Source organism: Nanorana parkeri, unplaced genomic scaffold, assembly GCF_000935625.1.
Source record: "Nanorana parkeri isolate BGI_ZX_2015 unplaced genomic scaffold, ASM93562v1 scaffold139, whole genome shotgun sequence".
Classification (NCBI taxonomy): domain Eukaryota; kingdom Metazoa; phylum Chordata; class Amphibia; order Anura; family Dicroglossidae; genus Nanorana; species Nanorana parkeri.
The window spans coordinates 1,476,273-1,492,629 of NW_017306407.1; the positions used below are offsets into that span (position 1 = coordinate 1,476,273).

The 16,357-nt window shown below is 40.6% G+C and overlaps 1 protein-coding gene across 3 annotated transcripts in view; it reads left to right on the forward strand.

The window, feature by feature from the left end:
* CDK15 (cyclin dependent kinase 15) overlaps positions 1-16,357 on the forward strand; it is a 124,484-nt gene that overhangs the window by 8,520 nt on the left and 99,607 nt on the right. For 2 of the 3 annotated variants that reach the window (XM_018554016.1, XM_018554015.1), the window contains exons 2-4: positions 1,546-1,577; positions 7,741-7,890; positions 13,909-14,006. In XM_018554016.1, the coding sequence (XP_018409518.1) occupies positions 1,546-1,577; positions 7,741-7,890; positions 13,909-14,006 (280 nt within the window). Of the gene's footprint in view, positions 1-1,545; positions 1,578-6,279; positions 6,419-7,740; positions 7,891-13,908; positions 14,007-16,357 lie in introns of those variants that run through there. The other variant, XM_018554018.1, reaches the window with a different exon arrangement.

Sequence of the window (16,357 nt, forward strand, 5' to 3'; positions counted from 1 at the left end):
CCCTTCCCCTTTCGCTCTCCCCCCCCCCCCCCCCCCCTTTCTCGTATTCTGACTTTGTCTTTCCTTCTCATACGTATGTTAATGCTATTGTGAAATGCATAACCATCTAGTCCTTTTTGGGCTGATGCACACACTATAATATTTTCTTTGTCACAATTGTTGTTTGTTTTCTTTTGTGAAAAAACTTATTTTTTTCAATAAAAAAATTATTTTACAAAAAACAATATCAAAATATCAAAATCAACTATTTTGGGTAAAAAGAAAGTTGGAAAACCTTCACTGGAGGCTTTCTGGTCTCTGTTATCCCATGGACTTGCTTTAATGCTGCCCTAAAAGATCTAGCCAGATGTTATCCAAGGACCATAACCCTCAATCGCTTAGATTTAATTACCATACATGTTATTTACTTAAGGTACATGAGTTAGATCTATTATAACTATATTTGCCTAAATATTCCTTTTAGTGTTGGTTTTGGGAAGAGTCATATGTTTGTGTCATGTGCCATGATCCTGGTTGATATTCCTTAGCCAAGCCTATTGAGGAGAAAGTTGATTTCTCTAAATGGATTTTCCAAGCTGATCACTATTTTTTCTTATATGACGAATGGCGCTTGCAGATACTCCCCATGCATGTAGGTAGAATGATCTTTCATAAGAAGGAATATATGGTGCTTGGGTAGTGCATGAGCAGCTAGTCACTGTTTAAAGTTTGTAGGCAGCTTTACTTCTTACAAAACAGTCAGAATGTCTGTTGATGACTGTTCCAGTATGTCATCTATTCACAATGGATTATCGTTAATTGTATGTTATCCACTTGTATGTGGCCGAGAGGTCAGTTGTCAGATTCATGGCTGCCTAAGTGGTCAGGTGAAGGACCCATGAATAGCCAAAGTCCTAGAAAGAAATATCCCATTTGTGGGCATATTCAGTAAAGAATGGAATGAGCAAATAAATGCAAAGTGCGGTAAGAAATTAGAATCTATTTTATATTTGTTGTATTTCATTATGTTGGATTTTAATTCAGCTAGTATCCTTTTCTATTCTTACATTTAAATCTTAAACTACTTATTGAATAAGACAGATGAGCACAAACGCAAAGCCACATTGGCTAACATATATTCAGCAGTCTGGAACAAACTTCTACATTGAAAACAGTTAAATAAATTGCTTTTTTCCGTCCCATTGTTTACAAAATCCATTAAGACACTTGGACTCTACACATTTTTTTGGCCAATCATGCCAGATTACAGCCTAAATCCGCTTTGTGGTTAGACATGCTCTGTATAAATTACAATGAATGATTACTAAATATGCTTTGTTAATGCAGTACTCATGACAAGATAAATAAGCCACGTGTCTCTGCTTCAGGCTTTGCTATTTTCAGTATAATATCCATGACGACCACAGAAATGCCATTAAATGGAAAAGAACATGGAATTTTAAATCCGGCACTGTTAACTCTTAAGGCTGCAGGTCTGTTATGTTTACTAGTAAATGCACAAGGAGTTTTATTATTCTAATGTAATACTTGTTTTTAACCCAATAGGTTTGAAACAAAAGCATACAGGCTATGAAGAGGTAAGTGTAAAACATCCATGCTACTAAAATAATATTTTGTTTTCTTTTATATTTTGGCCACGAGACTAATCACACAACTTGTATTATCTACCATCAGTTAGTCAAGGATCAGGTATTCTGAGCATGATTGTTTAGTTATCTAGGGCAAAATTGAACTGCTGCTACTAAGTCAACAGTCCTGCTCCCCATTGTGAACACTATCAATATTTATAGCTATTAGGACCTGTGAAAAAAGGGGAAAAGAGAGGAAATTATACTGTAAGTGTTAGTGCAACACTTGCTATATCCGCTCAAGCTGATGGTTTGATCAGCCCTGCAACGAAAGTAAAGTAAAGTGAACATACAGTTGCTTGGAAAGTTACAGTGACTACAGTCCCCAAGATAATTTGTCAGAGATCACATGACCAATGCTAAGGCACTCGTGACCAGGTTCCAAACAGATGCAGGAATCGTCTTGCTATTTCCTTCTTTAGTGAAAAAAAGCTTTACTCTTCAAGCGGAAGTAAGGGGGAAAAAAATGTTGGGGGGTAGGGATTTTTGGCAGAAGAGATGTAAAGTCTCTTCTGCCAAAAAAAATCTTCCTCTCTCCCCCAGCATTATTTTATTTATTATGTACACTATACAGTGCATGCGCCGTAAAGTGTACACACTGAGCCAATTCACACCATTTCTAAGATGCCCTGAATGGGCTACATACTGTGGAGGATGTAACTTCTGTGTGCATGTGCAGGAGTTACATTATCAGTGGCCAGCCAATGAACAGAGAGGAGTTCTATGAACCCGGAAGGGTCAGCGGCAGAGATGGCGGTGGTGAGGGACAGTGCTGAGGACTGAGAACCAATCCAACAGCAGTGGAGAAGGACATTAATTTAAGGGAAGTGTGCCCTAATGTGCAAGTATGCTGTGCACCTTGGATTTGACTCTTAACAGTAACAACTACACAAAATAGCATGGCAAACCAAGATCTATCGAAAACACCTTTTCCCGCTTACCCAGTGAGTGAATCAGCATTTTGCAATAAACCTACAATTGCTGGAAGTTTGGCCCAATTTGCTGCAAATCCAGGTTTGGGCTAACCAATTTGCTTATCACAGTCCACTGTGCATTTACATACGATCATCAACTCACCAGATAGGGCACTGATCTGTTACCTTCAACTGAGGAACTTCAAAAAGATTTCCAGGCAAATAAAACCTTAATCCCTTCAGTGGGGCTCAGGTGAGTATCTCTATTTTAGCTCCCTAGGCAAAATGAGCACTTAACCCTTGTACTGCAGGGGTAGCCCCACTGCAAGAGTTAAGATTTTATTTGCCCTGCAAAAGTTAATAATTTTTTTGACAGTTTACTAACAAGTTCTCCTTCAGCTTTTACACATTACATTGCTAATCAGCAGTATACATCTGTGGTATAATATGAATGATAAATGTAAGGCCTTGGAATATTTTGCATTAACAACGTAAAACATAACTTTTGTTTCAGATCCTAATCAGTTTCTTTTCAGTTGTCAGTTTAACAGGAAGAGACAGTGTTACAGAATAAAGAACGTAGTAGATTTTATCCATGAGGTAGGGTAAGGGTATGTTCTAATAGACTTGTGGATATTACTGCATATTAAATAATATATAATACAGAGGTATATACAGTACATCACTGTAAATTATATAGTTTGAAAGTTGTGCATTATGTCTTTTTATTTCACCCCCTCTCTATCCTGTGTTCAAGAGCTGGCCACAAGACCATCACTGGAGATATGGTTGCAGCAGACCCCTATTTCTTTACTTTGCAGTATTGATCTGGCAATTGCAGGGGGCATTATTATATTTTGCGCAAGTTCATAGCTGCTTTTGCAGCCCGGCATACACTGCAGGCATCACAGAAATGAAACACTCTATATTAAGCAGTGCAACATGTCGGATCCCAAGTGCAAGGGACGTAGTCCCACTGCATTTAGTCTCTCCAGCTCACAATCTACTAACAGTTCCTGGGCAGCCTACAATGTCCCTTGAAATGGAGCGCACCATGACAGCCTGGATCATTGATTTGTCCCCTGCTGGAGTCCATACACTCCTCGTAGTCTCCCTTAGCTCCTTCGAGTGTGGCTCCATCCTCTGCCTTATTCAGAAAAGAGTTCTTTGCAGCTATGCTAGATTGTTTGGGCTAAAGAGTCTCACAAATTCTTATTGGATGAGATTGTATCCGAGGAGTCGCAGGTAGCTGCCATAGCTCCCAGGCTTAATCACACTATATCAGTTCTTATTGATGCAGTGCATGCCACCTTAAAAGTAGACCAAACAGCCTGTAGCTTCTACTAGTGCTGTTCCTAGTCTTGGATGTCTGAGAGGCTCCAAGACTATCAAAACATGTCTGGTACACCCCTTACTTGAAGGTATTCTCTATGGAGTTTGGAAAACTTCTAATCTATTCTCTACTCTCAAATGTTTTAAAGACCAATACCCATTTGAGGAGGTCTTTATCAAGAAATGGGTGATTCCCACTGTGAATCTGGCATTATCCCACCTTAATAAAACACTGACTTATACCTGTTGAAAATGCACCATTGTTTAAGGATCCTATTGACAAACATTGGAAACGCTTTGCAAATCTTTGTTTTCGGCTAGCAGGACCTGATGTGCAACCTCCCATAGCTGTGATGTCAGTCTGTCAAAACTTATGGGAGTGGACTAAAATTATGATAAAGGATTCAGTTATTATCCTTACTGACCCTTTATTTGTAGATCACTTAGAGCTTACTGTATGTCTTTAGCCCTACATTGTTGTGTAGATGGGTTAGGCGACATTGTCTGTCTTATTTCCTGAATCTTCTGAGTCTCCTGGCAATGACTATGTGGATGAATCTGTGGCTAAAATGTTGATCAATAGGACAGCAACATAAAAAAGCTTGCTGTGCATGCCATGGTGATGGTGATCTCTCTAGTGCTTTTTTGGACACCCTCATAAAGGATGTCATCGCCAGAAAACGTACTCCTGTGTGCAAGACTAAGCCTCAAACTGGAAAATCTCCTCTCCCTCTGAGGTCAAGAGGAGTTCCTTTCGCAACTCCCACTCTTCAACTGCCAAGGCCAGACCTAAGCAAGGAGCCTAGTTTTATTGTAAACTCTTTTCCCCTAAATCACCTAAATAGACAGACTTGAAGGAAAACCCCCACTTTCCAAATGGAGGGTTGCCTTTGCGGACACCTGGTCAAAAAGCATTTCAGTTGTTTAGTATGAGACATGGTTTCCAGGTGCTAATAGCTAGAGTTGCTCTCTCTGTCCCATGCCCGCTTCATGTTTCCCCACAGACTAGGATACCTCGGAGTTGCTTTTGCAGATCTTTTGAGCCAAGGAGTCATTGTTCCAACAGCAGAAAGGTTTTAGGGTTTTTTACTTCAACCTTTTCACCTTTCCAAACCAAGCATCCGCTCCATCTTGAATCTAAAGGCCTTAATTTGAGTCCAAAAACTTTATGGAATCCACTAGGTCTGTCATAGCCTCCCTCCTTTTAGTGATACTTTCTAGCCTACATGGACATCATGGATGCATGCTTCCATGTTCCAATCCTTCCAGTTAATTAACCCTGTCTCCATTTTGCTGTGCGTGCACAACACTACCAGTTTATACCAAACCGTGCCTTTCTATGCTTCCAGGGTATTCCTATTGTGGAATAGCTGGATGTTCATCTTTTGGGGGAACAGTCAGTACAAATTCTGAATGGCAATGAGATGTGGACAGTCCAGACATTAAAAAGGTTCGGTTGGATGCTGATCCTTCGGAAATCAGCATTGGAACTGACACATCACTTGGAATATCTGGGTCTCATCCTTGACACAGCTCAAGCCAGAGTTTTTCTTCCTAATGGAAAACCTCTGACTCTTTGTTCACAGATTATACAGTAGCTGTCCAATGCTGGAATTCTACATGATTATGGGCTTAATTGTAGCCTCCTTTGAGACAGTGCCATTTGCTGAATTACCCCCCTTCCTTCCACTTGACAGGACTGGTGTTTTGGTAATTGGCCACTCAAGCACCCAATACTGTCCATAAGTCCTTAGCCCTGTGTTAACTCCAGCATGTACATAGGGCTTCCTCTCTTCACTGCCTGCATCCAAACAGAGCACCCAGTGACCAAAAAGAAGCGCAGTTTGTGCAGCTGGGGAGGATGTCAGTTAAGTGTATCCCTTGCTTTGCCCTGGATGGAAAAGGACAGGTTCAATTTAACCGAACACGTAATCCCATAAGCCTAACCCATGACCCTATTCATTATATTAGTCCTTAATCTTAACCCTAACACTAAATCCGTAAAAATAATGCATGCTTACATTGCCTTCACAGTTATCAGACTATATTGTAGTGGAATCGATGAACTGATTTATATTTCTTTACACCATTTAATTTTGCCTGCTTGCTTTATAACACTTTTATAAATTGTTAGGAAAACCAACAGGGAGACAGAATGTTTTCTAAGTAGCCCACAAAAGCTCTTTTGTGTAAACCAACAAAACCAATTTGTGGCCCTTTAAATTTTATTTTTAAATAAGACTGCTTTGCATATCTGTCTGTGAAATGCGTATTCTATTCACTTCAGTCTGTAAGCATAAAAAAACAGTGTTTTTAGAATCCTAAGGTATGTGGGAAGGCACACTGAGTCATGGGGCTGTTTGCTGGAAGCTGGGGTGTCATGTGAGTCATATGAACACTAGAAGAGAGACTCAGAGAGATGTATGAGAAGCCCTGGAAGTTATGGGTGATGTGCTTTGTGTGAATTGCCGTGGTTCTGGAAAAGGAGGTACTCAGGGCCAGCAAGAGGAAAGTTCTGTATATGATGAGTCCCCTGACCTGGAGGTACTGCTACTGTATCATTGCTTGTGTTTGTGCTTCTATTATTGTGTTTTTATATGTTTAGGACATACATTTTTCTATTTGTTTTATGTCTATTCATGTTTAATTACTGTAATCGTCTCATTTTATGCTGATTTATAATTACATGTATTATTTTTTATATAATAATAGTTATGTGGTTATGCATAACATATGCCATATTTCAGGAATTTGTACATTGATGTTTCACATATATTGATAGCGGTGTATAGATTCCAATATGTATTATAATTATTGTCAATGTTAGGGATGCATTTACAATTTGAAAGATGAAGCATGACTGACATTGCTTTTTTATGAAGAAAGTAATGTTTTATTTGTTACGTGATGTGACTGTTGTCCTCAATGACCAATAGGTGGGAGAAGGCAGGCCAGTGGTCAATTTATTCTGTAAAAAATTAGATAAGAGCATCTAAGCACAGTGTATCATACACAGTTGCCATTTTTGTCTGATAAAATAGAGTTTTCATCAATTTGTTGCATATAAGCACTGCTGATCTCCTGCAGCCTCTCTGCACCTACTTTCTGTCTACATGCAATGCACCCTCAGCAATTACTGCATGGCATTTTGTAGGTGAGGTTTCCTGATGGCGACAGCAATAAAACATGCTTTTGCAAAGTATGTCACTTGTAGTCTTCATTTGGTGAGCTTGTGACTGGGAGACAGGGACAAAGTATTGAAACTCTGTAACAGGAGGTGCCTGCATAAGTACCATCATGGCAGTTATTATTTTGATTAAATGTCCTGGTGGCAACTGTCTAGGAGGAGATTTGCCTCTCTTTGGGGAGATTTCCTCTAACTTTCTGTTATGTCTACCTTGCAGGATGTTCAGGTAAATCTCCCCAATAGGGCACAGGTGCCAAAAAACCTGACGGGGGGTTTTTATTATTCATTACTCTATCCCAGATAAAAAAAGTTGGCTTTAGATATAATGTATTTTATTGGAGATTTTAGTTGTGGGTTGATATATGTTTTTTTAAAAATACATGTAAAATACTAGGGATGTATGTATTTTTTTCATGAGTCATTGCCCACCCTGATCAACCAGGAAGCCGGGCGGCGAGTCAGTACATGATACCGGATGTTCTGGTATCGGGATAAGTATTGGGAGCATTTGGGCGAGTACGAGTACTCGCCCAAATATTCGGTATCAGTGCATTCCTATAAAATACTACAGGTATTGAGATAGCATTATTATAATTATTGTTATTAATATTATTCCTTGTATTACATAATTGTAACAAAACACTGAATATATTAAAGCAGATGACTCTTGTGTTCTCAGCTTACAGATTTCAGTGAAGTTCCATGTCCTGTCAGGTCTCTTCCTCCACAATGGTATCATACTGTCCAAGTGCGGAGGATAAGAGCACTAAGGGCCCGGAGTAACAGCGACCCACTTCAGGGGAAGAACTTAGGGCAAGGGTTTCAGTGGGTAAGTGTTGCATTTTCTGTAGTTCTGTTATGAAATAGCATTTATTGCATCATCTCTCATAAACCTCTATGATTAAACCCAAGGGGTAAAACATGTTGGGGGCAGCTGAAAGATCTGAAACACTTTGAAAGTGTAAAAGTCAGTCTTAAAATGGCAATGAAAATCTAAAGCATCTTATAAACATATAAATGACTTATAGTGCTGAAAGAGTTAAATTACCTCAGACATGTATTAGCTTGCTCTTTCTGTGGTGGAGGACAAAGCATATTGTGGAAACATTTCACAGACTGTTGTAGTCAGGGTTGTTCTTGGCTATAGGTAGCTAGCAACTGCTATTAATACAAACTCTGACCCCATAGCTCTCTTTGCTCCAATGGAAGCATTATCACAGTCAGGGGAATCAATATTTTGTTTGTGCCAAAATTCTGGACCCTTTGCAGCCTAAGAAATGTCTGCGCCAAATCCTAAACCATTCTGCACCATTTTTTGGACCTCTATTGACTCCTGCGCCAAATTCAAGTAGTTCTTATTTGCGCCATATTTCATTCTGACGCTGTGCCTGCCACATTATTCAAGAAATAAACTCTGACGGTTCCGTAATAAGAAAAGTGATACAAAGTAATCACTAGATAAAAGTACTTTTTGATGCAACTAGTCTGTCAAACGTTTATATTGTATATGTCTGCTGCAGTATGCGTCACATACCCAGGTGCAATATTCTTTGAAACCGTTGATCCATCTAAAATCTGTCTCAGACAAATATGCGACACTTTGGACAACAATGCCAACACACCTTTCTACTTTATCAGTGTGCATAAACAGCATCTCTCCCAAATTTTGTCCGCAGGCCAGCACCAGTTTCATAGGTTTTCATGAATTCATGAATGCTATGCAGACTTGTACATGAATTTGGCACAAATAACGACACTATTCCTATAACCCTGAGACACATTTATGTGTCTAAATGACACTCTTTATGAATTCAACATGTTTAGTACAAACCAGAGGTTAACAGAACCCCATTGTGAGGAAAATGCAGAGCCTGCCATCGGTACCACACATCTGAGGCGGTTGTCTCAGATAGCATCTCATTTGAGTCACGTGTGGGGTGGGGGGGAAGGACGGGGGATGGCAGGTGTCCCTGTCCAGCCAGAGCGTTCCAGGCTGCTAAAAGCTCTTAGCAACCTGTGGCGCTCTGCCCGGCGTCCCACCCAGCTCACTGACGTCACTGGTTGCCAGGAGCTGAGCTGGACGCTCTGGCTGGCATCCTGCACTGGCTTGTTCATCTCTCACTTTTTCATCACGCTTCTATAAGGACTCTTAAGAGCGACTTCCAAATATTGGAAGTTTTACTTTAAACATACCTATAAGTTAAGCGCTCCTCTTCTCTACCACACTACAAGAAATAAAAACCTGACAGAGGTACTAACTGTTCTCTACTCTATCCTGCACTAATAATATTTTGACTTTAGATACACCGGGTCCATTAGGGTCTATTTATAACAATTTGCAGAAACTTATCTCCTATGCTTCCCAACTACGTCTAGTGGCCATAATGCAGTATTACATTATATTTGACCTAAAAAGAAAATATACTAACAGTGTTAGTTTTTGCCTCTATTCATACAGAACAAACATTCTCAGTGAGATGCAGAGCGAATGGCTTTGTGAATTGTTTATAAATGGACCACTTAATGATTACAAATCTGTTTTAAAGGTTAAGGCATTATTGTACAGGTGTTAATAATATGTTGTAGAATGCTGGTCAACGCAGGGCTTTGGGCCTGTAATAGTTAAATTACTATTGAGTCAGATATTTAAAAACAATAAGCATTTGTCTAAACATCTGCCCTCCTATCACGTTCTTAGGTTTTAAGGTTTAAAGTGGACCTTTACCCATATCTTTAAAATAACAACAAACACATGTGTAGACAGGTTTAGTAATGACAATCTACAAACACATAGGCTGGGTTCACACCTAGGCGTATTGAATATGCGCGTTGGTCGCGCGTTCCGACAAACGCGCGTTTCCGAGGGCTAATTGGATGTATCCCAATGCAAACGCGCGAAAAAAACGCCCTAAAGAAGCTCCTTTACTTCTTTGGGCGTAGGGCGTTTTGTAGCGCGTTCATACGGCCTGCAATACGCTCAGGTGTGAACCATACCCATAGGAAATAATGGGATTTCGGTGTTTGAGCGTTTTGCAGAGCGTAGGAACGCGCTACAAAACGCCCAGGTGTGAACCGGGCCATACTTCTAGATAATTGCAGGCTTTGTATTCTTTGCATACCTTATTTCTCTTTTCTTCCCCAGTCTTCTGACAGTGGCCATGTTAACTAAGGGCAGGTTACTAGCTCTCCTTTTACTTCCTGGATTTCTGGTACATGTGACTAGACATGTGACCATTTACATCATCTCAGGGGAGGAAAATGCCTTTCCCTGAGATCTCCTGAGATTACAGATTAGATTTCCCAGCAATGCTCTGCTGATGTAAACTTCCAAAAATGCAACGCTTTGGCACATACATAATTTGTACCAGAACTGGACCAGAAAGTGGATGAACTCTATTTTTAAGTAAATGAAAAACAAGTTTGTTTACTTAATGAATGTACGATGATTTTTTTTTTTTAGCAAGTAAGTTTTTATTAAGAGTTTTCAATACAATTGTAACAACATGACTACCGCCATAGAAGGTAGTAGGTGAGTATTGAATACATAAAAAAAAATTAAAACAAAAGACTAAATGGCAAGGTACAGAATATAATGAGCAACGGTATATCTGCATGTAATGACTATGCAAATAAAGCATAACAATGAAGTGACAACCAGGCGAGAGCTGTGATCAGTATTTATAGTGAAGGACCAAAAGTAAGATGATTTTAAATCAACATGCATGGGATTTGTAGTAAAAGGAGGTAAAGGTCTGCTTTAAGTAGACAGGGTTCTAACTGTTCTCAGTGTTTTGATACTGATTTGTGCAGGATCAAATGATGACTATTGTTTTTTTTTGTCTGTGTTTTAGTACATATAGAAGGAGAATGCTAGAAGTTAAACTTCCAAACTGTAAAAACACCATAGTATCTAGAGATGCTAATCCACTGCTATTGCTATTATGATGTTTTCTACGTAGGAGGTTTAATGACTGAAAGGGGTTTTCACTTTTATTATTAAAGTAATTAACCATTTAGCCCAGGAATCCTTGATGGGTTGTGATTGATAGAAAGTTCACAGTGCTCTGTAAAACCTGTGAGAGAAAAATAAGCTATACTTCTTTTAATGAAATGTTGAGATTCCAAACAGTGGTTTGTATTTAATTTAGAGGAGGAGAAGACCTATATATATATCTCTATCTCTCTCTCGCGCTCTCTCTCTCTCTCGCGCTCTCTCTCTCGCTCTCGCGCTCTACTAATATATATCTATATATATCTGTATGTGTGTGTGTTATTTACTTATGGTAAAGAACCATTTCCGTTGAACTCTGGGATAAGAAAATATTGTCTAAAAACGAGAGAAATGTGTATTCTTCCTTGAATCTTGTGTGCATGGTGTATTTCGTCCAGATCTGTGCAGTAATTCAGTGAGAAACTTTGCCTCTTTGCAGGAGGTTTCTGTAACAAAGACCAGTCACTGCTGCTCTCTGTCCTTTGGCACGTTGACTGGTCTTGTTTCTGCCCCCTCCTGTAGTTTTCTACAGGCAGCCTGTAGTGGGTGGAGCCTGGTGGGTCCCTCTCCCTGCTCTGCTCTCTGCACAGGCTATGTACAGCTCAGTGATTTTGTCACTGCTACTTGTAAACCCATATAGGTAATATCTGGGTTTACGAAGGCACCTGCAGTTAATTTATAAACCTTGTTGCTTTTGAGGAATATATTTAAATGTAAGTTTTTGTGCCTATGATGCCCTGATTACTTTTGTGGTAACTCTAAAATGAATCTGTGAAGGAAGATAGAGTATATGTGGGCTGATATTGCTTATCTGGTTTGGAAATATGCTGGCTTCAGGGCTGTTATAATGACCCTGGCTTCACCAATTAGTGAGTCATAGACCTGAGAGAAACATACAGTACAAGACTTCAGACTTTTTTTGGCTAAATGCTTGTTCTCGTTTAAAGGAGAACTATGAGATGAGTTATTTCCACTCACCTCATAGTTCTAGCCGACCTGTGACAATGAGACTAAACGGGAGGACGCTAGTTTGTGTCCTCCCGTTACCCTAAGGAGAACTATGGGGAAAAACACTGACCCCATAGTTCTCCTTTTAATGACTTATTAGATAAAGAAGTCAGGATCAGGACAGCTGCCCTTGAGCCTGCTTTTTAAAAAGCAAGCCAGCAATGACAGTCCCTATTTTTCTGTTGTCACAGAATGACTTTAAAGAACATTGCTTTCCACTGTATTTTCTATATGGCCATCAAAATACTTATGTAAGGTATTGTAATGTAGGGTAATTATTAATCCCCCCTTCCCCCCTCTTCTCAAGGGTGAATGCATTGTAAAGCTCCATTAGGAACTGATCTAACAGCAGTATCATTACACGTTAAGAGATAATGCACCTAGACATTTATACATTATGCATTTCTACACTGCAGTGAATTGTGCTATGCTCGTGACAAGCACAATGTAGCTGTCAAATGATAACACAAAAGAAAAAAATAAGAATTGTACCTCCATTACACATGGTAAGTATTTAACAGATGCTGAAGGAAGGTGGACACTGCTTGTACCATTTACTAACTTTAGATGCCTCCCTGGGTACAGGAGCCCGAAGCACCCTGACGGAACCAGTGACTATCTTGTCCTATCCTTAGTGTAAAAGAAGAATACTGGAAGTAAAACAGAGTTTTAATTTTCCCTTGATAACAGAGATTGCATGTTCAAAATAATAGACATTTCAGTAGTTTGGGAGGAAGGGGTGATAAATAGTAGTGTTGTATTTCAAATAAAAATGATCGTAGAAGAAATAAAGAGTAGATTTGGATGTTGGACTTCTACATCCTGGCTGTCATATTGGAAGGGTGCTGCACTAAAGGAGGAGGTGGATGGGTTTATAATAATATATTTTTGTCTGGCTTCCTCCCACCTCCTCTCAGCCCAGAAATATATACCTTCTTATCCCGGGAATGCACACAATATGCCCGGTGCACCCAGAGGCCAAACTGCTTGGCCAACTGCACAGCTGTCAATTCACTCAGCAAACTGGGGAGACACCTGGTTTTAAGGGTCCTGGACCAAGTTCAGTTTTGCTATGCGCTGGCAGACCTTTCTTGATAAACTGGCTGACTAATTCAACACTCGTTAACATGCAAAATACTGTACATGCAGTAACACCTTGCAATAGTACAACATAGTGTGAAGTTAATAGTTTGATCTGCACTGCTGGCCTAAATGCCAGCTCTCCTGTTGGAGTAGTGTGTGCATTCAGGGAGTGAGTTTACGTTGCAATGGGACATGGCCTTCTAATTTCTGGCCCCATCAGCTTACACCACTTCCCTATCCCCAGGTTCTGCTGCCGCTCTCCATTCTGGAAGCTTACACCACAAACTCCCCCAATGCCTGAACTGCCGGCAGCATCTGGAGCTGATGGCTCCTTGCGGAGGCACCACTTACCACTGTACCTGCAATGCACCCACGTCTGCAGCACCCCTCCTGTCAGTGCTGTGCCTCAATTCCCCTTCTCATCACCATGCCTGAAACCCCACCTTCACCGTGTCAATCATCCTTCCACCCTGCTCTCACCACCTCAGCTGACCCCCGTTCAGCTGATCCACTCTGATTCCTGCATGTGACCCCCATCTTCCCTTCACTTCTTACTACACCATAGCCTGCCTTGTAACTCACCACCACTCTACCAATGCAAACATCTGTACTCACCACCAATGCAGTGACATACCCTTCCGTATTCAAATTGTTTAATAAATGGGCACACTTTTGCTAGTAAGAAGAAAAAAAAAAGCTAAGGTTTACTTCAACATATTTCATTATTTTTCATTTAATGTGTCTTTTTTCTTTATTTTCCTACAGCAGAGAAAAGGACTCCCTTTTGGTACTGCATCTTCTTATCTGAACCTGGAGAAGCTAGGTGAAGGTTCCTATGCAACTGTGTACAAAGGAATAAGCAGGTTACCTGATTTTATTATTCTTTCAAATCTTCTAAAACCAACAGGGTTATTCACAAAAGGGGGAAGAGTTAGGAGAAGGCAGGAGAAGTGAACAATCTAGGCCAAAATAGCTGATTTGGAAAAATTCTCCAGTTCAGCTCATTTTCCAGTTCAGCTATGTTGTTCTAGATTGAGCACTTCTCCTGCCTTCTACCAACTTCACCCTTTTATGAATAGCCCTGCAGGTCTTCCCACCTGAGGGTCAGAATTGTGCTGTTTTGTTGATTCAGAGCAGGCTGCTGCTTCCATGCTTATTGGAGGAAATATTTGTTGATGGAGCCCTGATGCAGAGTCTATAATATATATTTCCATTGCTGACCCCAATTGCCACATTGCAGCAACCATCTAAGCACCACAGTTACCTCTGCGTTTAGCCCCTGTATAGCTATGTGAAATGTCAGTCATTCACATATGTTTGTGAGAATTTAAGGGAGAGCAGAGAGGTCCTGTAAAGTAGTGCAGGACATTTGGTTGCAGAGCCAAGAACAAACATAAATGTCACCGTAAGCACCTATGTCCCTCCCTCCCACATCACACCTGTCCCTAACACTGCATCACCTTAACTTAACCTTTTCACATCCTTAATTTTAGGGACCAGGTTAAATGTTATCTCTTAACTGTCCTGTAACTAAACCAACCCTTAGTACTTAAGCCACCATATCACTTAGAGAGACTCTTTCACTTTAAGAAAAGAAAATGGCTACTCTTGACAGGCAAAGCTTTGGTATTTCTTGATAGTGCTAAAGCTTGCCGTCCCTTCCTGACCCCTATACAGTCCTTTTGGCCAGTAAGTCAGCTCATCATACTGATGGGCCAGTAGAAATGTGGGAGGCGGGAGGAAATGGGCAAGTTCCAACACTACCTGGAGGTGTCTGAACCTTGCATGTCATAAAGGTCCTTACTTCTAGCCTAGCACTTAAAACAACACTTAATAGTTAACCTAATTCTAATGCTTAACCCTGCCCCTCCAACCAACCCTTAAAGGGTTTCTGCTAGCAAGCAGTAGATATATGCAAAAAGTAAAAAAAAAAAAAAAAACCCCGCTTTAACAGCAGTTTAAACTTACCCCTTTTTTTCCCCCCGCCCCCCCCCCCGAAAATCCGAAACTGCTGGGGCGGCCGCAAAGCATCTTGGGGCGGGCGCATGCACAGTACGGATTTTCGGCCGGGACGAGGAGAGACGCAAGGTAAGTCTATGGACGCGTGCCCCCGCATGCAGACACCGTGGGATCGGAAGTGCCAGCAAGGACAGAGGAGTCAGTGCTGGGTCGGACACCCAGCACTGTCTCCCTCTGCATAGCTATATTACATACACGAGAGGTTTTATAGTTCACAGATGAAAGCTGGGAAGCTGATGACAATGTTTGATGTTTCAGTAAAGGGCATAGGAAATTATATAAAAGTAGATGGGAGGGACTCTGGAGAAGTCCTGGAGGCAAGCATGGGAGGAATTGACGAGGGAGCGAGAGAGCAGGAGATCTTCGGAGGAGTGGATAGGACCGTTAGGGTGATATTTTGAAACAAGGTTGCAGATGTAGTTGGGGGCAGAGTAGTGGATGGCTTTGTAAGCTTTTTAAAAAATATTTTGAATTGTATTCTTTGGGCAATTGGAAGTCAGTGGAGGAATTTGCAGAGGGGGTGGGTGATGGAAGCCAGTGGAGGGATTGGCAAATAGGGGTTGCAGACACTAAGTGGTTGGTGAGGTGGGTGAGTCTGGCAGCAGTATTCATGATAGACTGTAGGGCGGATAGCCTGTGCAGATGTATGCTAATGAAGCGGGAGTTGCAACAGTCAATATGAGAGATAACAAGTAAGTGGATTTTTTGTTTCATTGGTTAGGAAAGGGCATATTTTGGAAATTTTATGGAAGTGAATGGTGTCAGAATGTTGGCAGTGATTGGATGTGGGACTGAAAGGTTAGGTCAGAGTCCAGGATTACTCCTAGCATCCTGGCATTGGGGAAAGGAAGGATAGTTGTGCTATTGATCTCAATGAAAAAGGGGAGGGGGTACGGGGAGGGGGATAGCATGAGCTCAGTTTGTGAAAGGCTGAGTTTTAAGAAGTGGTGTTGGCATCCATATTGATATGTCAGTTAGTAAACTAAGATGCACAAGAACACCAAAAGGATTGGTTGTGGAGTAGAGAGATAATCAAGATCTGAATAAGGAAACAGCTCTATTATCATCATTTTGCATATAATTTATATTTATTATAATTCATGTATTTAAGCAGTTCATGATATAAGAAAAAGGTTTTGTTTCCTTGAAGACCAGTCCGTAATGGACATCACATCTTCAAAGCCCAAGTTACTAC